We start from the raw sequence: 25758 nt of genomic DNA, 5'->3' as shown, positions 1-25758 counted from the left end.
CCCGCCACCACGCCCGGCTAATTGTTTGTATTTTTAGTAGAGACAGGGTTTCACCGTGTTAGCCAGGATGGTCTCGATCTCCTGACCTCGTGATCCGCCCGCCTCGGCCTCCCAAAGTGCTGGGATTACAAGCGTGAGCCACCGCGCCCGGCCATATGTCAGGGATTCTTAATTTTTTTTTTAATAAAATACATAAGAATAAAAACAGAAACCAATTTTGTTGAAACTAAATAATCAAAGTATTTTTAAACACAGATGTGTGCTAAGTATACTTTGGGTTTTCTTTATTAATGCATTAATAATTTATTAATGACTACCATCATTTCAAAGAAGCAATGAGCAGACACAATATTTCAAGATATCTACAACTGTCATGTGGAATGAAAATTTCTGTGATTTCCAGTGCTGACAAAGTCACAGGTATTGGTAATACTTCACTGAAGGAAATGCTCATATCCAGTGAGAGGTTTAATAAAAACAAAGCTGTAATTTTTTTCCCATCCAAGTGCATGGACTCCTGAATTCTATTTGTAGATGTCTTGGAAGTCCTTGGGAGCCAGGTTAGGAACTCTGAAGATTCTGCATTCTAGAAAGTCAGCATTCATTTCTTGGTCAAATCCTGCTTTTCTTCTGAGAGGGCTCACTTTGGAGTTTATTCGTGCAGATTTATGTTTTGGGGGTGTCCAGAGTTAGTGAAGTAACCCAAATGCTGTTGCCTCTGATGCAGATGTAAAACATTCTATTAGGTGATACGAAATAGGTCTTTTATTGAGACTGGGCCTTTGCTAATTTAGAGAAAGATTTTTCAATAAATAAAGAAATAAAGGCTGCACTTTCTTTTTTATTTTTTTATTTTTATTTATTTATTTTGAAATGGAGCCTCACTCTGTCGCCCAGGCTGGAGTGCAATGGCACAATCTCTGCACACTGCAACCTCTGCCTCCTGTGGTTCAAGTGATTCTCCTGCCTCAGCCTCCCAAGTAGCTGGGATTACAAGTGCCCACTACCAAGCCCAGCTAATTTTTGTATTTTTACATTTAGTAGAAATGTATAATACATTTAGTATTTTACATTTAGTAGAAATGTATAATACATTTAGTATTTTACATTTAGTAGAGATGGGGTTTCACCATGTTGGCCAGGCTGGTCTCGAACTCCTGACCTCAAGTGATCTGCCCGCCTCAGCCTCCCAAAGTGCTGGGATTACAGGTGTAAGCCACTGTGCCCAGCCTAAGGCTGCACTTTCAATATTTTGTTCACTGTTTCTGGTGGTGATGGTGGTGGTCATGGTGATGGTGATGTTGAAGGTAGAGGTGGAGGTGATGGTAATGATGGTGATGGCAGTGATGGTGGTGATGGTCATGGTGGTAGTGCTGGGGTTGCAGGTGGAGATGGAGGTGGTGGTAGTGGTCATGGTGATGGCAGTAATGAAGGTGGAGGTGGAGGTGATGGTCACAGTGATGGTGGTGGTGGAGGTGGTGGTGATGGTGATGGCAGTGATGGTGGTGATGGTCATGGCGGTAGTGATGGGGTTGCAGATGAAGATGATGAAGGTGGTCATGTTGATGGTGGTGGAGATGCTGTGTGTTCTATTTGAAAGCTATGGGTGATTATAAGGCTTAACTTCCCCCACGTTCTGGCAGTGGGACTCTAAAGAGGACCAGACAAAAGCCCCCTGCTCTGCTAAATCATTCTGAAGCTCCAAATGCACTGTATTTCCTGACTGAACAAGTCATGCAACAGAATGTGTACTGTTGGATGTTGCAGTTTTCTTTTCCACACCAGGAAAACTAAACTGCATCTCATGGATGAGGCTGTTGTTGTTCTCGGGGGTAATTTTACCTATGACCAAGAAAAGAGGGAGCCTATGGACAGGGCAAAGTAAGGTTCAGGAGGCCCCAATACCTCCAGGACTAAGGAAGAACTAGACCTGGATTCTGAGTTATGCAGATACACTGAGATCCGTGTTGAAGGGTGAGCCGGCCCTCACCAGGGAACAGAAATCACATTTAGGTTGTGATTTAGGCCACCACCCTCCGCCCGCCATCCACCACCCCATCCAGAGTAGCCACTTATGGTAGCAATTGTAATTTACTCTGTTTAGCTTCTGATATCCCCAATCCATCACAGCAGACATGGTTGGCTGTGGCGAACCTAGCAGAGATGTGCTTTGGGAAGCTGCAGGGGAACGGAATAGCTGTGGTGGGGAAGGGCAGAACAGCAGTGGCCTGGGATCCTGCAGCAGCTGCTTCGGGGAGGAGATGGGTGGCCGGAGGGGACCAGTGGCCATTAGGGTGGTCTTGTGGAATACACAAGCATTTCTTAGAGCTTCCCAGAAAGTAGGCATAAACTCCCCTTTGTCCTCAGGCTGGAGCTCCTACGCCTAATATCTGAGTATTAAAGAACATATGCTCCCCCTAAAGTTTGACACAGTCAGGGTCACTTGTCAATTACACTTCAAGAAAACCTAAGTTACTTGCAACAGGCATCATTTAATTTTGCAATTTAAAAAAATAATCAATGAAGCTCAAAAGGTAGAGAAGAAGGGAAAGGAAGGAGGGAGGCAACAGAAAGAAAGAAAGTTGAAGAAAGGAAAGGAAGGAAAGAAGAGTAAAAGACAGAGTGAGGAGTACTATGGCTATACCAAAGAGGTTGGAAGGAGATAGAACGAGGGCAAGGTCACGGTTGAAATGCACCCCACACCTCAGTCTACAGAGAGGCCCCCAGAAAGCTGGCCACGCCAGTAGGGAGCAGGGGCTGTCTGCCACAGTCAAGAAATGCGAGGCAGAGCTAGCCCTTTTGCTCTGGAGAACTAGAAATGTGAGGTGGGGTCCAGTAGGCCAGGAGCCAGATGTTGAAGGCTTAGATCTGGCATCTGCCCCAGGTCTGGAGAGGACATTGATGGAGCCTTGAGGTCTCTTTTGTGGCTGCCCAGCTCAGCCCTCTAGGATAGAGAGGCAGTCAGGGAATAAGAGTCCTGGAACAAACAGTGTACACATGTTTGACACTTCCTCTGTGCTGTCACTATATAGGGCTACAGAGAGAGATGCCCTAACCTAAAGCCTGTCTGAACCAGGGGTCGCTCCATGGCGCTACAGAAACAGACATGGATGTAGGGGCTGAATATAACCCGAAAGCAGCTTTGCAAAGTTTTAAAAACTTACCCAGCCACTCACATTCAACTTGGCCAAAAATTCGCCATGACCTCACTCCTTTTTATGAGCAGCTGTCCTGATACTAATCCTGCCTCTTTCCATAATCCCTCTTTCATGAGACTGAGAGAACACGTCATGAGCCTAAAGCAAATACACTCACAGAGCCCTGCACTTCGTAACTCACATCACTACTGCAATGCGATCATGCGCTTGTCTAACGCTCCACTGCCAGAACGTAAGCCTGATTGCGTCTCCTGTGTCCACGGCTGGGGCCCTGGCACCAAGCCTGGCACAGGCAGCACTGGGTGCATATTTGTTGGACGCCTGTTGGCATGCTGCAAACGTGGGAACAAGGAACAAGCTGGGTCTGGGAAATTACGTCCCTTCTGATGAAGGCTAAAGAAAAGGAAATCTACTTGGAATTCCATCAGATAGGTACGGATTGGTCATTTAAAAGAAGAGAATCATTGTATGTTCAGTTTTTTGAACTTGTGCCTCCTGTTTCTTCTCTCTCTCTAATATCCCATAAGAACTTACTGAAGAGTTCACTCAAATCATACTCTTGGGTCTAGACGGAACCTTCATAACCTTCATAGCAGAGCTGCCTACTCAGTGCTTCAAACTTTACAAAAGCCAAGTGGTTTTTCCAGCCTCTGGACATGATGAAGGAAACCACCTCTTCCCAGTGCATTTTAGATTGGGTGCTAAGACTTGTTCTCACAAATCACTTGCTCAATAAATACTTGAGCACCAACTCTGTGCCAGGCCGTTGCAGGGCTCTGGAAATATAACGGCAAACACAGCTGACCTCACCCAGGTCTCATGGGACCTTCAGCCTCACCATCCTACCTCTGCTGGTCCAGGGACACACGGTAAATCGGCCACATGAAGAGGGGTCTCCAACGGGGCTGCTTCACAATAGAGGAGCCATGGCTGAACCTGGGGTCAGCAGCCACTGGACAAACACATCTGTTCTACTTGAGGACACCAGCAGGGTTGTCATGGGTAACACTAATGAAGAGGAGATCTGAATTTAGGTGAAGCAGCCTGCACTTGGAGTTGAAAGGCCCAAGTTCCAATCTCGAAGGGGCTCTCCTCCTTCCATAATTCTAATCAACTAGGGAGCATGGGCCTAAGCCTATGGGAGCTTAGACAAGCTCCAAAATGCAAAAATGTGAGCAGAGAGCTTGGCATACTGAGGGCCACCTTTCTTCCTTCCAGAAGTTAGAACTTCTGGGACTAACTTTGCTCTCCATAAAAGCCCTCCCCATTGGCAGACGCACAGAAACAACCCCAAGGGTCAGGTTTTTAACTTGCCTGATATCCTGTGGCTTCTCACATCCCTTTGTCTACCACAAATAATGGAATGCTCCGGGTGGCTGACCAATTGAATCTAGAAAGGAAGTGAATTGATACCATGAACTTTGCTGGGCCCCCAGCAATAGAAGCTTCCTAGAAACGCCATAGATGCGGTTGGAATTTCCATTGGCCCTGGAATATAGGGCCTGGGAGAAAAGACAAGGTCTCAGCACCAAGTCCAAGGTCCTTTCCATGCCATCTGCTGCCCTGAGCAGTGTGCTAACAAGAGTGGGTACCTGTATATTCTGGCCTGCCCCATAAAGAAATCAGATCATTGTCAGGCTCAAGGCAGAGCATATGGGGTGGCTTCAAGCCCCACCTAACGTGAGGTATTCCTTCATCTTCATCTGGCCCTGCCCAGCATGCCCCCATGTTCCCATACACATGCTCAGAGCTGGGGACAGGCCCAGCCTAGCCATGCCTTACAGATCTAGGACACTGTTGTGGGGTTTGCGAGCACCACAGTAGCTGGCTGAAGCCTTGGGTTCATGGTGAGAGACAGAGGGAAGGGGATGTGGGGATGTGTAGTGAAAGAAGAAGACGGAGGTTTTCCTGATTGCTCGACAAATATAAGCCCAGCCCTTCAGCCCAGGCTCTGACAACATCAGATCACAATAAACCTCAGGTCCCTGCTTACTCCCCTTCCCTGGCTCTGCCTCCCCTGGTTTCTCAATCTGTCTACTCTTATCTGGCACTGATAATGTGTGGACTCTGAAAATGTGCCCTTTGGTCTAAAAGTGTGGGGATTCCAAAAAGCCTCCAAGAATTAATAACTCAATCAAGGCTGAAAAGAGCCACATCGTCCAGATGTATACATTTGCTTGGACCGAGCTTGCAAAGCACTGTAACAATCTTTACACAACCGCTGTCCACATGGAGTGAGGCTGCAGGGCCGGCATTCCTACTCCTAGATTCTCGTCTTCCTGGCTGCATCGTCAGTCCCTGGTTGGGATTCCAGCACCGAGAACTGCGCTGCTCCATGTGACTCCTCCACTGCCTCTGAAGACCCCCTTTAGGACCCAAGGATCAAAATCCCTACCCCAGGGTGCCCGTCTTATTCTCCCTGTCCTATTTAAAAAAAAAAAAAAAAGAAGACTAAGGGACTGGTCATACTGCTCTGGTCTCATTCCAAAGTGGCTCTTAGACTTGCTGTTGATAAAGTCGACAACTGCTCTTTGTTTAGGTCTCACCCGACCTCCTATTCCAGTTAGAGGGTTCCTGGGCCACCCCCAAATATCTGGCTTGCCCACATCTGCACTGTGCCTTTGTTTATGCAGTTACCTCCTTGAAGACTTTCCTGCAGCCTCTTTTTTTTTTTTTTTTTGACACAGTTTCGGTCTTGTTGCCCAGGCTCTAGAGTGCAATGGCGCTATCTTGGCTCACTGCAACCTCCACCTCCTGGGTTCAAGTGATTCTCCTGCCTCACCCTGCTGAGTAGCTGGGATTACAGGCACCCAACATCATGCCTGGCTAATTTTTTCTGCATTTTAATAGTGTTTCACATGGTGTTTCACCATGTCGGCCAGGCTGGTCTCGAATTCCTCACCTCAGTTGATTCACCCACCTCGGCCTCCCAAAATGCTGGGATTACAGGTGTGAGCCACCGTGCCCAGCCTCCTGCAGCCTCTTATCTGTCACACAGACTAATCTCCTTTAAGACATGCTCCCAGCCCACTACTAAAAAGGCTGCAGAATGTGGAACTATTTGATGTCCTAATAGCCCCTGCCAACATGGAAATGACCAGCAGCCTCAGTCATGTTGCTGAGGTTAAACTTCAACTGTTTAAATGCCAACCGTGGAATTTGCAAATGGGTAAATACAATACTCTGTACAGGGAGCCAAAGAATCTGCTCGAAGCAGCTGCTCAATATGTGTCAGACGGGGCCTTAGTTACAGAGCAACACAGACGGACTAACAAAATATATATTCTGATGTTTCATGAACCTACTATGTCAGAGAGACTAATCGAAACAGCTCTCCTGCCAAGCAGACAATTCCATATGGAGAGGAGATAAATAGAAAGAGGCTGTGGGCTGTGGAACATTAGAGAAAGCCAGGTCCCTCTGAGAGATGTAAGTTAAATATGTTTAGCGTAACCTGAGATACCCCGGGCCTCTCCAGCTTGGACAGACCGATGAGGTTACATTAGGAATAACCTGCATTCCACTCCATGCCCTGGCTGCTCGTGATGAACTTCAGGCCTTAGCAAGGGCTCCATGTCTATTTCTGGGAGTGCCAAGGATGTATCTTGGTTTCTCATGAACAAAGCTGGGCCTGCCAAGCACCCATTGGGTCTACCAGACCTGGCTGTTTCTTGTCCATACCCAGAGCGGTGGGACCTGCTTGTTGATGCATTGTGAAGTCAAGATCTTGCCCCACTTTTTATGTGTGCCCCAGGGCCTTCCAGGATTTTTAGTGAAAGAGCCATTTGAGAGTTTGAATCATTGATCACCACCCACATGGCACTCAGGAAGAGCTGAACCAAGGGACAAATCTGAGCATCAGACATGGCAGGTCATCTCCTCCCCTAGGATCAGCCTCCTCCCCCAGTGACCAAGACTTCATTACTGGATCCAGCTGCTTCTTCTCTGGCGGAATTCATATAGTCATGGCTGGTTAAGTCTCAGTGTCAGCCAGACCTGCGAGTCCCAGCTCAGGCTTAAGCAGAGTTCCCCATTCAAAGGAATTAGACTCTTTTTCTTTGTTAAATTGCCTTAGGAGGTAATGCTTCTGGACCACAGTCATGGAACACAGACAATTTCTACCACAGCATCAGATGTTAATGATATCCTAGGCTCATGCTTGTGTTGTTATAATAGGCTGAGAATTAAATTAATTTAAACAATGATATCTATAGAAAAATTATTTTGCCAGGTGTGGTGGCTCATGCCTGTAAATCCCAACACTTTGAGAGGCCAAGGCAGGCAGATCACCTGAGGTCAGGAGTTCAAGACCAGCCTGACCAACATGGGGAAACCCCATCTCTACTAAAAATACAAAAATTAGCCGGGCGTGGTGGTGGGTGCCTGTAATCCCAGCTACTCAGGAGGCTGAGGCAGAAGAATTCTTGAACCTGGGCAGTGGAGGTTGCAGTGAGCAGAGGTTGTGTCATTGCCCTCCTGCCTGGGCGACAGAGCAAGACTGTGTCTCAAAAAAACACACACACACACACACACACACACACACACACACACAGCAAAATCATTTTTAATTTATAGAGTGCATACTTTTGTAATAACTACTAAATGCTTAGAAATTAAAAAAAAAAAACTGTGCAACCTTCAGTAAGTTACCATACCACTCTGCCCTTGAAGGTATTAAAAGAAATAACCCCAAATTCCAATGATCTCTAGCACTCAGTGAATCTCTGTAATCCATACCCTCCCAAATACAACCTAGAAATAAACACCCATAAAAGAACAAAAGAGATAAAAAATTATTGCAGGAATTTATTGCCTGCCTCCATGTCTATAAACGTTCCATGGACACAAAATACAATCCTTCAAATTCCTTGGAAACCACCTATATTTGTGCAAGAATTCATTCTGGCCAACAGTTGGGAACCAAGAGCAGGTCTAGAGCTCTTAATTTAGGCAGCTGTCCCAACACAAAAGCACAGGAGCCAGAGGTGAGTTCTCCAAAGCTGCACCTGTGTCTGCAAACGTTTACACAAGACCCTTAAATGGAGAACATGCCTTGTAGGGCGAATTCAACTTTTCCAAATGACACTTCTATAAGTTACTGCATCTCATCCTCTACATCTCTGTGAGGGATGATGGATTAGTATTAACTGTCTTGCAAATACACATACAGAAACTCAGGTAAGGTCAGCTTTACTCAGTAGATAAACCCCAAACATGAAACCAGCTGGGTCAGCCTGTCATAACTGGATCCTTCTTGCATGTAAAGACAAAGGTTGTCTGCTTGGAGATGGAGAAGAGTTCAGCATAGCTCACTTTGGGGCCAGCTCAGAGCATGGGTGAACCAATTCTAGCTGTCCTCTGACAAATAACAGCTGGAGTCCTGCCAGGAGCTCCTCCCCCCAAGCACTTGGCTCCACAAGGCAAACCTCAGAGAAGTACAGGGGAAAAGAGCTCTCCATTTCTCAGCAGGGGACACCCTGGTCCCCATTGCCACTTTGTTTGCCCTCCAAGGGAAAAACCTCTCAATACCAGGTCCAGGAGCAGCTGGATGGGATCACTCAGAACCCAGCCGAGAGCTAATTCCCTCTTGGCTTCAAAATCCATCCTATGCTTGGAGATGCTGGGGCTGGGATTCTACAAACCACATTCTGGCTTTGTGCCCTGATAGGCTCAGCCCGCAGGGGGCGCTAGAAGGAATCTGCAAGGCTAAAGGAGGAAGTAGGAAGTGGCTCCTTGCTCACTTCCTGTTTGCTTCCTGTTCACTTTCTATCAGCTTCCTGTCCCTGCCAGACAGGTGGCTAACCCTAGCAGCACTTTTTCTTCACCTGGGCAGTGGCAACTCCTCCCAGAAACATTTCAATGCAGTTTTTGGTTTTTCCAACACTCACAAAAGCAGCCTTATGGGGGTCCCCTCAGAGACACCAACAAAACAGCTTCCCTATTGAGAGGCGGGGGCACCATCCCCACAGGACTCTCCTCGGAGCTCAGAGATACCAGCTGCATTGAGCGGCATCCCCACTCCCCCACCTCAGAAGTCTGAGATTCAGCCCTATGTCCCTTCTTCAAGCAACTACCTTTCAATGAGTCCAGCATCTTCCCCTTGTTCCCAAGCCTCAAGTGTGATGCCTGCTTCCTGTGGTGCTACCTCCATGGATACCTTTGTATTCCCTTCCTGCCCTTTACTGTCACCTGGTTAATCATTCTTTATATTATCTCTAATAAAATAGCTGGCGTGATTTCTATCTCCTGCCTGGACCCAGACAAATCACCCACATTTTGGTCCTGAGCATCTGTGGCAGAGACTAGAGCCGGGGACTGCCCAACCCCACCAGAGAGCAGTGTGGGAGGGGACACACTCACCCACCCACCTACAGCTCGCATTCTGATCTGGTTTCTCTCAGCCAAGCTCTGCATGAGCAAGAGCAAGCTCAGATTTAAAGGACACCATCAAATGAGCGGTAAATGGAGCTTAATTGCTGTATGTTCTTGGGGGATGGCTGCAGGGACCCCTGGCTAAACATTTGCATGTTTCTCCTTGTTGGTCAGTGGCAAACTGTAGGGAGCATCCTCATAATAGGCTTTCGGGCAAAGATGATCTTGTTATAGTTTTCAGTTGGACAGTCTCTGGAATCCGTATGTAAGTGTGTGGGTTCTGGGATCGTGGTAGGAGCCATGGCCGATATCGAATAAGTACCCCACATTGATAACGTGGATTCTGACAGCGTGTCCCTGAACACAGCTTTGCCAGAAGACTTGGACGACTTCCTCCTTTTCGGCTGAATGACGCTGGAAGGTTTGTTCTGCCTCGATGCCCAGGGTCTTTCCTCGAGGGCATGCATGCATTCCAGTTCTCTAGTTTTGCTTTTCTCAATGAGTCTTTTCACTGTCTGAGAGGTATAGGTGACATAGGCTGGCCAGGGGTCGTGTTTTTCAAGCAGCTTCCGGGGAAGTCCAGTGTTTTCTGTGAGTCCTACCAACAAAGAGAAATGCAGGCCATTTAGAGGCAGTCACACGCAATAGCTTGATTCTTCAAAAAATGGGAAGGCATCGGAACCAGATTTTGAAGTCCTCCCTATTTTGCACCCCTTGTATTCAGTAGGAATAAAATCCAGTTCAAAGTGGGGGAACAGAATGACATCCTAGAAAGTCTATCAATTAACAACAGAATGGTAAGGAGCAAGAGACAGAGTCAAACAGACCTGATTGATTTTAAATATTTGCATAATCTCAAATTGTTTTACCCCTGAACTTCTATTTTTTCACCAATAAAAATGGTTAGTCTAAGGCCTGAGAACTGAAGAAAGTAATATATTTCAAGGGCTTGGAACAGTACACTTAGTGCTTGAAAGCATGGGTTCTGTACTTGTCTGCTCCAAATTCCTACTCTACCCTCTTCATAGCTGTGAACCTTGAACAAGTTTCTTAACCTTGCTAAACTTCAAGTGCCTAATCTGTAAAATGGTGATTAGAATAAGACAAAGTTCATGGAACTTTCTTGTGGATTAAAGATAACTTATGTAAAGCTTTTAGCACAGTGACTAAAACCTTTGGGTATGTCTCCCAGCCTAAACTCTTTCATTTAATTCTAGTTACACCTTATAAGGTAGGTATTCTCCCATTTAATAGAGGACGAAACTAAGGCTGACTAGCTTGCACGACTAACAAGTGGTGGGTTTGAACTCAAGCTTAACAAGGCTCAAAAAAACCAAAGCTTTTCACTATGGTTGCTGGCCAGAAGTTTGGGTTGTTTGCCGAGGGGGTCAGGTGTTGCTAGAAATTCAACGCATTAGCTTATCAAGCAGCCTGTTCCTTTACAGATCCAAAATCATGGGCATGTCAGTCCTTCCCACCTTTCATTAGCAACGTCACTCTATTTAGCAGAAATGATTCAATTTCTCTCCTGCAGCTGCTACCTTCTTCTGTGTTCTTATGTGATGCATTCTTTCCCTAATTCTGTATTTCTTTGGTCATTTCAACTGGAGTTTTGCAGGGAGGGGAGTTAAAAGAGTCATCTTGCCATATCCAAATTGAATGCAGTTAAAAAAAAAAAATGCTGTAAATGGGGATAATCAAATGAAGTGTAGGTCGTATAGTTATTCCCACGCTGCCTCGTGGCTGTCCAGGAGCTGGAGCTTGTCTGGGGACAGATCTGTCAGTAAAGAATGTGCTGTAGAAGGATTCCATCTCCCTGTAAAAGTCATGTGTGACATTACCTCTCACTAGAAACTTCCCAGCAAGGCCTCGAAGCACAGACTGTTCACCCTTGCCTCCTCCAAGCAAATGTAAAGATCTTGTGGCATAGGGCATTTGCATGAATCTGGCAGAGTCCAAACTCAAATGCCTGGAGTGAAATAAGCAGCAACCCGTTCCATCTCCTGAACATGCTGTGTTCTCTGCCAGCATAACAAGAGTGGCCGCCTGCACTATTCACAATAGCAAAGACTTGGAACCAACCCAAATGTCCAACAACGATAGACTGGATTAAGAAAATGTGGCACATATACACCATGGAATGCTATGCAGCCATAAAAAATGATGAGTTCATGTCCTTTGTAGGGACATGGATGAAGCTGGAAACCATCATCCTCAGCAAACTATCGCAAGGACAAAAAACCAAACACCGTATGTTCTCACTCATAGGTGGGAATTGAACAATGAGAACACTTGGACACAGGAAGGGGAACGTCACACACTGGGGCCTGTTGTGGGGTGGGGAGATGGGGGAGGGATAGCATTAGGAGATACACCTAATATAAATGACGAGTTAATGGGTGCAGCACACCAACATGGCACATGTATACATATGTAACAAACCTGCACGTTGTGCACATGTACCCTAGAACTTAAAGTATAATAAAAATATATATTTAAAAAAAAAAGAGTGGCCGCCCAGTGGCCTCTTCCCACTGCAAATCCTCCAACCCTAGGCGGCCCCAGTGCAGGAGCTTCCACTGGTAACGCTCCCAACCCTACCTTCTTCTTTCTTCATCCTTCTTGCATCCATCTTATTTTTGATATTTACTGATTTCTTAATATCACAGATCCAGATTCCTATGGGAAAATATACTTGTTAGCCAGAGCCTCCTCAAACTGGCCTGACTTTAGGAAAGCGATTAGTAGCCACCCTGGGGGGTCCTAAGTCCTATATGGTCTCTGCATGAGGCTAAGATGACTTCACCCCCTGAGAAGAGGACATGTTTTTTGTGGAGCTGGAGACAGGCCGAGTGAGCCCCGCAAAGGCCTGCAGGCATGGCCTTGCTCAAGAGCTGTAGACTGTCATGACAGTCTCTGGGTGTTCTGCTTTCCAGTCTCCTAGCTTTAAAGGAGAGAGCTGGGTAGGCTGTGGGGGCTGTGTGGAGGCTGGTCCACAGAGGGGAAGTGAAAAAAAAAAAGTCCCCATTTCAAAACCTTTCTATCTCGTCTACCAGAGTCCGAGAGTGGTCACATTACTACAAGCGTGACATCCAACCTGCACTTCTCAGCCTGGAATCAGGGAGAGAAGGTAGCAGAGATGGGCAGCGACCGGGGAGTCAGCTACCGGGGCCCCAAGCCCAGGCTGAAATGTGGAAGATTTAATGCTCTACGCCACCATGCAGGGGGGAAATTATAGAAACCATGGTGTAGCGGTTCTCAAACTTGAGGCTGCATCCACCTGGAGAGCTTGTTAAAGCCCAGATTCCTGGGCCCACCTCCAGAGTTGCTGATTTAGCAACCACTGTTTTAAACCAAAAGGGGGAAAGAAAAGAAACTACTGGAGATTTGTAAGGTTATATTGTTAACTACCTAGAGACAAGAAATGGGTCCAGGAGATCTTTTTGGTTCCTTTCCAGCTCTAAGACACATGCACATGCCTAAGAGTTCATTACATTTCTATATTCGATTTTGCCATCTCTGTGGCCTTTAAGCACTTAAAAGTGCCATGAAGCATTTCCACTCTCACCTGCAAAGGCCCATTGAAAAAGAGTCTCAGATGATTCTGAACAGCTCCCAGATGATGCTGGTGCTTTTGGTCTGGAGGCCACACTTTGAGAACCATGGGTCGAAGGCAATGCTTCTCAAATTTTACCAAGTACTAGAATCACCTGGAGACCTTGTGCAACCACAGACACCCAGGTCCCACTTAGAGATTCTGATTCAGTAGGTCTGTTTTGAGGACCTGAGAATTTGCATCTCTAAGTAACTTCTTAATGATACTGATGTTGCTGGTCTGTGGTTCATACTCTGAGCAGCCCTGGTTTAGACTGAGTAGTGGGTGTTAAGCCTTTTTTATCAGCTGCCACGTACGTGAGGGCTGACTCATTTCTGCATGGAACACTCCTCCGAGATAAGCAGTTCCCAGGTTTTTCATTCCCCTTTTTCCCTAATCAAGGAACTATTGTGGAATGCTAGTGAGTGTGTCATTGACAGGGTCAACTTTAAATTCCACTATTTTTATAGAGTAAATTATTCACACATTCCAGCATTTTATTATAACACATCTAAAAAAGGATGGCATCCCGGAGATTCATTCATACTCCCAAAAACAAGGCTCTTTTTGTCAAACCTATTTAGAGACAGATCTTACGGAGTCCCTGCTGTGGGTATCAGTGCCAATCTTCCACAACAGTGCAGTTCTAGAAGAATTCACAATGTCATTATTCTGAGGCTAGGGAAGAAATAATGCTCAAGTAGTCATCTAACCCAGAGAAAGTTGCATGTCATCATTTTTTTTAATTGTAAGGTAAAGCATCTTAGTTCTCCTTCTAAGATCTACCATAAGGCCTCAGAATTTAAAGTCACCCATTCCAAGTCCCCCATAACATAGAGCATGACATGCAAGTGGCCACCCAACTTGGGCCTGTCCACCTCTAGTGAAAATAGAACTCTTTACTTTTCTTTCATATTTTAGCATTGTTAGAAATTTCTTGGCTGGGTGTGGTGGCTCATGCCTGTAATCCCAGCACTTTGGGAGACCAAGACAGGCGGATCACCTGAGGTCAGGAGTTCGAGATCAGCCTGGCTAACATGGTGAAACCCTGTCTCTACTAAATATACAAAATTAGCTGGGCGTGGTGGGGCATGCCTGTAATCCCAGCTACTCAGGAGGCTGAGGCAGAAGAGTCACTTGAACCCAGGAGGCGGAGGTTGCAGTGAGCCAGGATCGTGTCACTGCACTCCAGCCTGGGCAATGGAGTGAGACTCCGTCTCCAAAAAAAAAAAGAAAGAAATTTCTTCATCTTCTCATCTGTAAAATAGGATGCCAGATGGTGGAAATATGTTTCAGCTGGCAATATTTGGAGGGTTTGGGAGTCATTCCTTTCATCATTGCTTCTAAGTGTCTAGTTGATGAACCCTGAAGCCTCAGGAAAGCCCGGTCTTAGTCAAACATCTGTTTCCAGACTTGTGTGCATCTGTGTGACCCACCATCCTGCTCAGAGCCTCCGGCCAGGACTCACCTGACCCCTACAGCTGTGCCGTGTGGCTGATAGGACAAGTCTACGAATGGTGGGTTTTTCTCATACCTGCTGAAGCAGGGACTAGGAAATGATAAAAAGAACCAAGGGAGGGAGTGTTTGAGACTGCCTCAAAACTCATGGGGAGGACTTGTTTGTTTGAAAATAACAGGAGACAAATAGTTGACATTAAGTCTGAAGAGAAGCTGTGGGCTTTTATAATTTCCTTCAACTCCAGCACAAAGGTTCCATTTTGTGTCCCTGTAAATGAAATGCAAACCAGCAGTCTACAGACAGAAACAGCATTGATGGGAGGGGCAGGAGGCAGAGTGTTGAAGCGGCTTTCTTGTTTTTCCTACAGACACAAAGCCCATGTTCAGACCACTGGGCTTTCAGGGCCAGCTCCCCAGTCCCCCCACTCAATCTCTCATCCCACCATTTTCAGAATCTAGTCTGATAGACTGGGTTTGGCCTAGATCATTCAATTACCTGGAACATGAAACAGTCAACCTTGATCACCTTCCTTAACTTCTTAGGACCTCAGTTGTCACAAAATGAGGATGAGGATGAACTCCTGCCCCAGAGAGACACAGTTCTGTAATTTTTGTTTTTTTTTTTTTTTTTTTTAGAGACAGGGCCTCAATCTTTCCCTCAGGGTGGAGTGTAGTGGCACAATCATAGCTCACTGCAGCTTTGAACTCCTGGGCTCAAGCAGTCCTCCTGTCTTCACCTCCTGGGTAGCTGGGACTACAGACACACACCACCGTACCTGGAAATTTTTTTTTTTTTTTTTTTTAGTAGAGACAGGGGTCTCGCTATTTTGCCCAGCCTGATCTCAAGCTCCTGGGCCCAAGCGATCCTCCCACCTCTGCCTCCCAAAGTGCTGGGATTATAGGTGTGAGTCATAACACCTAGCCCACAGTTGTTTTAAAAATGTGTGGCAATTGCTTTCTTTGCCACATCTGCTGCGAGAATGAAGACTGTTCTCAGCAATCAGACTACTAACATTCTAGAAAATGTCGACATTACTCTGAAAGGATGCACAGTTATCGTGAAGGGCCCCAGAGGGACTTCACTCACATCAGTGTAGAACTCAGTCTTGTTGGAAAGAAAACAAAAAAGGCTCCGGGTTGACAAATGGTGGGGTAACAGAAAGGAACTGCTACCGTTTGGACTATCTTACTCATGTACAGAACATGATCAAGGGTGTCACACCGGGCTTCCATTACAAGTTGAGGTCTGTGTATGCTCACTTCCCCACCAACGTTGTTATCCAGGAGAATGGGTCTCTTGTTGAAATCCGAAATTTCTTGGGTGAAAAATACATCCGCAGGGTTCAGATGAGACCAGGTGTCGCTTGTTCAGTATCTCAAACCCAGAAAGATGAAGGAAACGACATTGAGCTTGTTTCAAATTCAGCGGCTTTGATTCAGCAAGCCATAACAGTTAAAAACAAAGGCTATCAGGACAGTTTTGGATGGTATCTATGTCTCTGAAAAAGGAACTGTTCAGCAGGCTGATGAATAAGATCTAAGAGATGTCCAGCTAGAGAAACAAGATGCCGGATGATTCCTAAGACCTACTTGTGATATTTAAAAGATGCAATAAAAGACCTATTGATTTGGAAAAAAAAAAAGTCTGGAAATTAAAATGCTTCTAAACCCAGTGGTCCCCAAACTTGGCAGCACATTAGAATTACTAGGGATCTTGGAAAAATATAAATGTAGGCGCCCACTCCCAACATCATGATTTGACTGGAATGGGATGCAGTACAGGCACTGGAATTAAACGTTTCCCAGACAATTTCTCTGTGCAGCAAAATTTGGGAGCTGCTGTTCTGGAACCTAAAACAAAAAAAATTGAAGATTTATAAAATATTATTATTAACTACTTAGAAACAGAAAATGAACCGGGCACAGTGGCTCACACCTATAATCCCAGCAATTTAGGAGGCCAAGGTGAGTGGATCACTTGAGCCCAGGAGTTCGAGACCAGCCTGGCCAGCATGATGAAACCCCGTCTCTACTAAAAATACAAAAATTAGCCAAGCACGGTGGCAGGTGCCTGTAATCCTAGCTGCTTGGGAGGCTGAGGCAGGAGAATTGCTTGAGCCCAGGAGAAGGAGGTTGCAGTGAGCCGAGATCACCCCATTGCACTTTAGCCTGGCCGGGCGGGCGGGGGGGGAATGGGTCCAGAAGATCTTTCTTTTCAGTCCTTTTGCTGTCCTAAGACACATGCTTTCACTCAAGAATCCCTGACTATAGTCAGCACTGCATCTCAAGGGCCTTTAAACATTTAAAAGGGCCATGGAGTATTTCCACAACCACCACCTGCCAATACCAAAATTGACTTAGATCAAAGAAGAAGCAGTGGCTTTAAAGTACAGAGCTAAGGAAACCCTGGCCACCATGGGATTTTCATGCAAATCTAGTGATCTCACCCTCTCTGGCCACAAGCTGCATCCTTATCTCAGGAAACCACCTTGCAAAAGGATTTTACGGGTTCCAGGCAGGATTGATGGATCAGTGCTCTGGCACAAATTGACCCCACTCAGACTTTTTGCCCCACTAATGCTGTGAAAGTAGTGCCATTTACATGGTCACGATGAGTGGATTATTATCTCAATCTAGTGTTTCCTAAACTGTGTTCCACAGAATGCAAGAGTCTCTCCTCAAAATGTTAATAGGTATTACTTAAAGAAAAAGAAGGGGCTCATGGCAAAAGCTGCCCTATAAAGCCATACAAATTGTTCAATCCAGGAGTCGCCACATCTTCTAAATCTGCAAGATTTCAGGCCTGTCCTCAGTCAACTAAGAAAAAAAAAAAAAGCCATGTTAAAAAAATTCCTTTGGAGCAGGATTTTCAGAGTCTGTTATGTGTTAACTTGTTCTGTAATATGAATACTGAATATGCAGCATCCCCTAATCTCATTTAACCAAGGAATCACTCATTCATTCATTCATTTATTGTGTGGGGCATCTCATTGAACTAGAAACCAGTGACACATTTGTGGTGACTGTGAACCAACGTTCTTCTCTTGCCCTTGTTTTGGAATTGCAAGCCTCAGAGAATGTTATGGAGTAAGAGGATAGAATGACGAACTTGCTCAGGGTATAACAGGGTCTTCGATGAATCACCTTCTCTGAAATCAGCTGCAGAGTCCCCAAAACTGTCCCTATGCAGAAGAACAAGCTCCACTGGAAACAAGACCTGTGTTCCCTCTGTTCAGCCTCTTTCTTCTCTTCTCTGCTCCAATCTGCAAGGCTTCTTTTGTTTGTCTCACCTCCCACTTTTCTCCCTGAGCCATACATAAGTGTCTTGCCTGGCCCCAGAAGGAGAATCACATTTTCTCAAACAGGAACCTGATGCAAACCCTCATTTCACCTCTGCATTTTGTCCTCTTTAACCTTCCATCTCCTCCCTGCCCTCTGCTTTTTTCTTTTTTTTTCCTTCCCTCTGGCCGCTCCTCATTTATTTTTGGCTAAAGAGGAAGCTGCCACTAAAGCCAGAAGTGTCTTGAAAAGCTTGTCTCTGAGATCTGGAAAGATGCTCCTGAGCAAGGATCCACTTAGCAGAACGTGCGGTTTCCGTGCTGATCTCCACCCGAATGGGCCGACAAGAGGCCCACAGAGCTGCCCATCTCACAGGACCAGCACATGTGCTGACTCCCTGAACTTCAAACTGAGAAACGCTGGGAAGGACGGAATGCACACCTACGGGTTCTCAGTGGCGCCCCCTTCTGACTCTCTCCACTTCTTTACCCCGCCCCTATCCCATGGAAATTGTCACCATTGCCCCACCTCTACCAAATGGGTTCTGTGGGGTGCCCACAAGAAGATGACCGTTTCTTGTGCCTTTAGTGACACAGACGCTGGGGAGCCTTGGGAATCCTAGAAATGTTAAGGCAAAGGGGAATGGGAGTGGGGAGGGGCGAGTTGGTCTTTCGGGAAAGAAGGCATCTCTCTCCCTCTCCCTATGCAATAATTTGCCGGACACCTTCTCTTCCTCTCTAGCGCCCCGCCCCAGAAACGAACACACGCACACAAAGAAGAGAAACAAGTCCATTAATGCACTATCTTTAAAACGTCACGTTGCACACAGTGGGCCATTTGGTAGTGTTAGCATGTTCTTATACAGACCGTGCCTCTTTCTGCTGGATCAGCTGTCTCTAATCACATCAGGGTGGGGAGGTGGGAGTCTAATCAGAATTGCTCATCTTCCAACACAGACTTGGCATTACTGATTCATCACTTATGATGGGAAGGAGGGGATATGTTGCTTCTTGATAATGCTTCTATACTTTATTTTCTGTAACGATTATATGTGTGCATTGAGGGCATTTTATTTTCCAATGGTGAAAACGCAGTTCAAGTACCTATGGCCATTCAACATATTCATTCATGCACACATGCACACATTCAAAAAACCTATCCTGAGCTCCAAACATTACTCTTCTAAGAGGGGCAGGTCCTGCACTTACCCAGGACCCACTGTGGATTTTCCACATTTGCCTCTTACTTTGGGATTTACCCTTCTCAATGTCAAGGGTCCACAATCCAGGTTTCCCATGCTGATAAATCCAGACTAATCATTGCTACCTGTGTTACGAGAAACAAAAGCAGAGGCCTCCCAGTACATAGGACAGTACGTGTTCCATCAACCACTCTGTAGTCAGGTACTGACTAAGCATCTCATACATCAGGCAGGCACTGAGCCTTGGTTCAAGGAGCTCACAGCCCCATGAGAAAGACAGACCACCAGTTTCCTAATTCAACTTGGGTGGGGAGGAGTGTCAAGAAGGAGGTTCAAGAAGAGAAAATAGTTGTGCCAAATCTCAAAGGGCAAAGGAAATGATGGGCAGTGGGCATGGTTTGAATGCCAGCCTCAGTGTTTCCAAATCCTGAGCAAAGTATTTCCTCGCTCAGGATCCAGGTTCTCCTTCCAGCATGCAGATAATATAGGCAGTTTCCAAACAGTGTGTTTTCTGCATGTGAATTAGAATGCTGAATTGGCTGAAGAAACACTTTACAAATTCACTGCGGGAAGAAGCATTAGGCACTGTATACCTATCAGGTACAACCATGAATCTGAATTTTATATTTATCCAAGGAATATTCAATTATAAATATTAAATTCCCACTTTAAGATGACATTGGAAGGCCCATTAAGCATAAAACACATGTGGTCATTATCCATTGATCTATTATCTACAGATCAAGTTCCAAATTTAAAAATAGAATTTCCAGAACTAGCCAAGCAGGCGTAATCAGAGGAGAGCTTTTCAACCTTTTTCTTCCATGGACATTTTTGGGGTAGGCTTGTACACTGGCAGGCTGGACAAGTAGGAAAGATATGGAGAAACAGGCAGCAAGAAATAGCCCTACAAACTCATATTCGGGAAAGCAAACATGAAAGGCTTTAAGCAATTTGTGCTCAGAGACCCTCTCTCTGACTGACAGCGCCTAAGCAATGTAACTATTAAAATGTGTGGCCTCACAACGTCTAATCAATCAGAAAAAGGAAGTCCTGCTCCGTTGAAACAATAGGGACATTGTGAACCTGGAGAACACTTCAGGGAAACAGCCAGGCATTTCCCAGGACTGTGCTCAATCAATGGGCCAAGCCACCCATTTTGAAACGCTCAAAGCACTAGGAATCCAGGACAGTGGTTGTTTTGAAGAAGGTAACTTGCATTTGAGATTTTACCTAGAAGAAAAGAAAGAAGCTGCCTTCTACATGATTCAGTTATTCCATCAGCCTATTGACAGCTTGTCCTCAGTAGCAGACAGTCCTCCAGTGCATGTCAGAATGTGACAAAATACATGCATCACCCATTGCACCCAACTCTTGAGTAATAAGCAACCCCCAAAATAATCTTGTCCCAGAAAAGCTCCCCAATCTCAGCTCCCATCACCAAGACTCTCCCCCCCCACACACACATTCACACACTTATGCATATGCACGCACACATGTACATACACATGTTTACATGCATGCATAGTCACACACATACACACACACACTCAGCTGTCAATGCCCCATCGCTCCCCACGCTAGCCAAGCTCTCATACTTTTACCCCTTGGCACATTCTGTGCCTTTGCCCTGAATTCTCTTCCCAGTCTCCACTTCTTTTTTTTTTTTTTTTTTTTTTTTTTTTCTTTTTTTTTTTTTTTTTTTTTTTTGAGATGGAGTCTCACTCTGTCGCCCAGACGAGAGTGCAGTGACGCCATCTCAGCTCACTGCAAGCTCCGCCTCCCGGGTTCACACCATTCTCCTGCTTCAGCCTCCCGAGTAGCTGGGACTACAGGCGCCTGCCACCATGCCCGGCTAATTTTTTTGTATTTTTAGTAGAGATGGGGTTTCACCGTGTTAGCCAGGGTGGTCTCGATCTCCTGACCTCGTGATCCGCCCGCCTCGGCCTCCCAAAGTGCTGGGATTACAGGCATGAGCCACCGCGCCCAGCCCCAGTCTCCACTTCTAAGGAACTGCACATCCTCCAAATATCCCAGCCCATAGCATGACCATGCGGAAAACACTTTCCTAACCCTTCCAGGAAGGGAATCACTCATGTGCTCTCGGAGGAAGGTGAAAGTGACTGTATTATAAATAGTGTGTGTCACAATTACGTTGAGAAATTGCCAGAAAGCAAAAGGTGTAGGGCTTTACTTCATGCCTTGGGTAAATTGATGACATTGCGTTCAAGATCTGAAAAGCTGAGGATAAGAAGCTGAAATGTGAAGACACACACCCTCTCTCCCTTCTGCTGCAGACACCCCTGGGACTTTCTGCCAAGAGCACTTTGTCAGGTCATCATCAGGGGACGAGCTCTCTCTCCCGGGCCTTTGCAGGCCTCTCAAGGAAAGGTAGTTCCGGAGCCTGGAGGCAGTCACTTTCCTTCCCCACTACTGCCATCCTCAAACCATTTTCCTTCCTTCCTCCTCCTCTGAAGCTTGTGCCCCCAGGCTACACCACCACCTCACCTGCCTGGTTGCTGCCAGCTCCTGAGTGCTGTCCTCTGCCCCTCAGTCCCTGACAACTTGAGCCCCAGGCACGCTGTCCTCCTTTGCGCTGCTACCCTGTCATCACCGTGGCTTCTTCATTGTCTCCTGAACAATCCGTGCAAACCTCCAGCCCAGCAGTCCTGGACCTGCTCACTTCCAATCACCAGGTCTTCCTCTCAGTCTCCACCACCCGTGCCTCTGTGATCAGCCCACTGTTCTTATCATCCCCAATAACCACGCTACATCCAAAATCTAAGCTGCAAGCATCTCACTCTTACTCTTCCCTCCTCTATCCCTCCAGCTCACTCCCCAAGCGGTTCCCAGTCCAGCAATTCCTGGATTTCAATCCACTCACCTCACCTTCCCCTCAGTCTCCCCTTTGTGTCCCAGCTTCCTGCTTTATCTTGTTGATACCCCACAGCTCCTCGTTTCGGTGCCTTGCAAACAACCTTAACCCCATATCCCTCTCCCATGTGCCGTGCAAACACATACTTGCATGGCAAAGCCTTAATACCAGTTCAGTCCACCTGTGGGGCTCTTTTGGGTGCTGTCATCTCAGCAACTAAACATGGTGGGAGGGAAACGCCGCTGTGTCGATTGGTCCCACGTGGAGTAACAGCTAACATTTCTATGCCATGTGGTGCGACCAGGGCACATGCTAAGCGTATTACCTAGAGTGACTAATTAAATCCTAACAAAACCCATATGCATTAGGTACTATTATATTAACCCCATTTCACAGGCAAGGAAACTGGAGCCTGTAGGGACATTAAGCAGCCTGTCCAAGGTCACACAACAATTAAGTGACAAAAAACAGGATTTGCCCTCAGGCAGTCTAGCTGCAGAATCCTTTTCTTTATAATTCCACACACTTGCTCCTCTATCTCCAAGTCAATCAACAGAGCTAGTCCAACCAACACTTCCCCCTTCCTACTCTTTTCACTTTTCCACTCCCCAAGCAACTCTTTCTTTTTTTAATATTATATTTATTTTAGATTCAGAGGTCCGTGTGCCTGTTTGTTACATGGGTATATCGTGTCATGGTGGGCTTGGGCTCCTAGTGAACCCATCACCCAAAATATTGAACATTGTACCTAACAGGTTATTGTTCAACCCTCACCCTCCTCTCATCCTCCTCCCTTTTGGAGTCCACAGTGTCTATTATCTTCATCTTTATGTCCATGTGTACACATTGTTTACCTCCCATTCATAAGTGAGAACATGTGATATTTTATTTTCTGCTTCTGGGTTAGTTTACTTAGAATAATGGCCTCCAGCTCCATCTATATTGTTGCAAAGGACAGTCTTTCATTCTTTTTCATGGCTGCATAGTATTCCATGGCATATATATGCCACATTTTTCTTATCCAGTCAACCATTGGTGGACATTTAGGTTGATTCCATGACTGCTATTATGAATAGTGCTGGCATAAACATATGAGTGCAGGTGTCTTTTTGACAAAATGATTTATATTCCTTCAGGTAGAGTCCCAGTAGTGGAATTGCTGTGTCCAACGGTAGTTCTATGTTTAGTTCTTTAAGAAATTTTCATACTTTTTTCAATATAAGTTAAATATTTTATATTCCCACCAAGCAATTATTTCAAACCTCCTCTTCACCTCCTTCTCCTTCCATTGTAGGTTGTCTTTGTCTTGCCCTGTTTTGAGAAAAATCCAAGAATCCATCAAGAACTTCCTCATCTCCCACCATCACTCGTACAAAGTGTCCACCATATGCTCCCCTGCACTCTGCCTTCCTTCCCACTACTATGAATGAGGCATCCCTATTCCTGTCAAAGAACACCTCTCCACTTGCAACTCAGGCCTCTCACCCTCCACCTTCCAAAATGCAATGGTCATGGATAGAGTTGAGCACTCACTCTCACATTCTTGAAATGTTCTCCTACCTGGTTTCCATGATGCCACGGGAGTGGAATCTCACCATCACTCAGCAAGCTCCTTCTTAGTCTCCACTGAGGATTTCTGGTCCCCTTCTTTTTTTTTTTAATCTCCACACATCCCCAAAGTGACGGCAATCAGTTTTGTGGCTCTACATCTCATCAATTTGCCAAATCTAACTAGACTGACTTCTTTTCCAAAGTCCAAATATATATATCCAACTGCCAATATACTACATCTTTATTTGTATATCTAATAACCTCTCAAACTTTTCATGGTTCAAACAAACACTTGAACTTACTCCATAAAATATTCCTCTCTGGTCTTTTCCATCTCAGAAAGAGGCATCATCATTCATCGACTTGCCCAGTTCAAACATCTAACATCTCTTGCTTCTTCATTCAATATCTCCAGCCCATTATCCTCCCCAAACCCACCATGATTTAACTTCTCTACACCACCAGCCTCCTCTAAGACATCAACATCTGTTAACTGAACTACTGAACACCTGCTACTGGTCTCCCTGCTTCCACTCTTGTTCCCCTATGATATGATTTGGCTATGTCCCCACCCAAATCTCATCTTGAATTGTAGCTCCCATAATCCCCACATGTTGTGGGAGGGACCTGGTGGGAGGTAACTGAATCATGGGGGTGGGTTTTTCCCATGCTGTTCTTATGATAGTGAATGGGTCTTATAAGATCTAATGGTTTTATAAAGGGCAGTTCCACTGCACATGCTGTCTTGCCTGCTGCCATGTAAGATGTGCTTTGCTTCTCCTTCACCTTCTGCCATGATTGTGGAGACCTCCCCAGCCATGTGGAACTGTGAATCCATTAAACCTCTTTCCTTTATAAATTACCCAGTCTCGGGTATTTCTTCATAGCAGTATGAAAATGGACTAATACACCCTACAACTCCTTTCCCAAAGAGGACCCAGAGTGATTATTTTTAAACATGATCAGATTAACTCATCCCCCTGCCTAACATTCCATGGCTCCCCCTCCATTTAGAAGCCAATGCCAGTTCCTTATGTTGGCCTGCAAATCCTCTTTGATCTGGCCCCTGCCTCCCTCCAAGCCTTGGCCAGAGTGGCTCCCCACATCACCCACTGTGCCCGGCCACACTGGCCTCGCCTCTCTTCTTTAAAAACATCAAGCTTGTTCCCACCTCCGGGTCCTTCCCCAGCTACTGCCTTTGCCTGGGATGCATGTGTCCCTGATCTTCACATGGGTTGTTCCTGCTTAGAAGTCAGGATTCAGCCTAAATGTCAACTCCTCAGCCTTCCCTGACTACGTAACATCACCACCAGTCACTATCACATCTCCTATTTTAATACTCTGCCTAACACTATCCCTGCCTGACATTTCTTATGATTTACTCATTTATTTTCTCTTAACCAACTAGACTATAAGCCACATGACAGCGGTGATCTCATCCATCATATTCATTGCTCTGTCCCCAGGCCCTTGGGTCAAAATCATCAGATAAATGGACATTACTGCAATTGCTATAAGCAACTTCTCCTGGAATCTCCAGAGATCACTGGAAATGCAAATATCCAGCAGCTGCACACTTGTATGGGACACAAATGAAAAACACAGACTGGCTCACTTGGAGGTAGCCACTACTAGAGAAGGTAAAATGGCAAAAGGTGGGACATTATCCTGAAAAATATGGCAAACAAATACGATTAATGGAAAGGCCTGGGTTCAAATCCTAGCACTGCTCTTTACTGCTTTTAAGTGGGCAAATCCCTTGCCCTGTCTCTCTCTGAGCCTTAAAGTTTTCCCCCATCCATAAAATGGGAATGATACATGTCCCAGTAGGTTTATTGTGAAGATTGAATGAGACATTGCAGGTGCCTATTAAGGAGTAAGAATTCAAGCACATGGACCCATGACAGTCCAGGATTCACGTTTTGTTGAAAGAAGAAATGAAACCTTGTCTAACACGAAAAAGTCCATGGGACCTAAATGTACCAAATTCTAACTCAAGCTCTACTCTGCTTTCCCTTCGAAACTCCATTTCTAGTCTCACCTGGTCCAGTATGTGCTCTTACCAGGGCCAGGTGTCATCACCACCAAATGCAGCTCCAGGGGTATCTTCTGTATGTTGTTAATGGATGTTAGCTGCTTTTTCAAATGCATGGAGTTGCCTCCCTCATAATGATTATAAATTCACACACATGGTCCCTCCTTTACACGCCCTTCATATATCCTTCCAGGACTGCTCCAGTGACACTTCTTTTTTTTTTTTTTTTTTTTT

At 45.7% G+C, this 25758-nt stretch overlaps 2 protein-coding genes and 1 pseudogene across 6 annotated transcripts in view; 1 reads left to right on the top strand and 2 right to left on the bottom strand.

Annotated features, from left to right (window-relative positions):
- Positions 1-9610: 9610 nt before the first annotated feature.
- The window catches only part of CDRT4 (CMT1A duplicated region transcript 4), a 31385-nt gene continuing 15237 nt past the window's right edge, over positions 9611-25758 (bottom strand). Inside the window, exons 2-4 of one of the 4 annotated variants that reach the window (XM_058432000.1) lie at positions 23212-23249; positions 12132-12209; positions 9611-10128 (exon numbers count right to left, since the gene is read on the bottom strand). In XM_058432000.1, the coding sequence (XP_058287983.1) occupies positions 9701-10128; positions 12132-12209; positions 23212-23227 (522 nt within the window). In that variant the 5' untranslated portion in view covers positions 23228-23249 and the 3' untranslated portion in view covers positions 9611-9700. Of the gene's footprint in view, positions 10129-12131; positions 12210-15079; positions 15124-23200; positions 23250-25758 lie in introns of those variants that run through there. The other 3 variants (XM_058432001.1, XM_032137932.2, XM_058431999.1) reach the window with 3 other exon arrangements.
- LOC116458312 (large ribosomal subunit protein uL6-like) lies at positions 15564-16117 on the top strand (annotated as a pseudogene).
- LOC116458311 (Golgi apparatus membrane protein TVP23 homolog B) overlaps positions 22803-25758 on the bottom strand; it is a 111856-nt gene continuing 108900 nt past the window's right edge. For both annotated transcript variants that reach the window (XR_009211216.1, XR_009211218.1), the window contains one exon: positions 22803-23249. The gene's annotated coding sequence lies outside the window, so the exon portion shown is untranslated. The remainder of the gene's footprint in view (positions 23250-25758) is intronic.

The sequence above is a fragment of the Hylobates moloch genome, unplaced genomic scaffold (assembly GCF_009828535.3).
Source record: "Hylobates moloch isolate HMO894 unplaced genomic scaffold, HMol_V3 SCAFFOLD_19, whole genome shotgun sequence".
Taxonomy (NCBI): domain Eukaryota; kingdom Metazoa; phylum Chordata; class Mammalia; order Primates; family Hylobatidae; genus Hylobates; species Hylobates moloch.
Note: the sequence above shows the minus strand (reverse complement) of the source record. Positions and strands in the feature narration are given on the sequence as shown.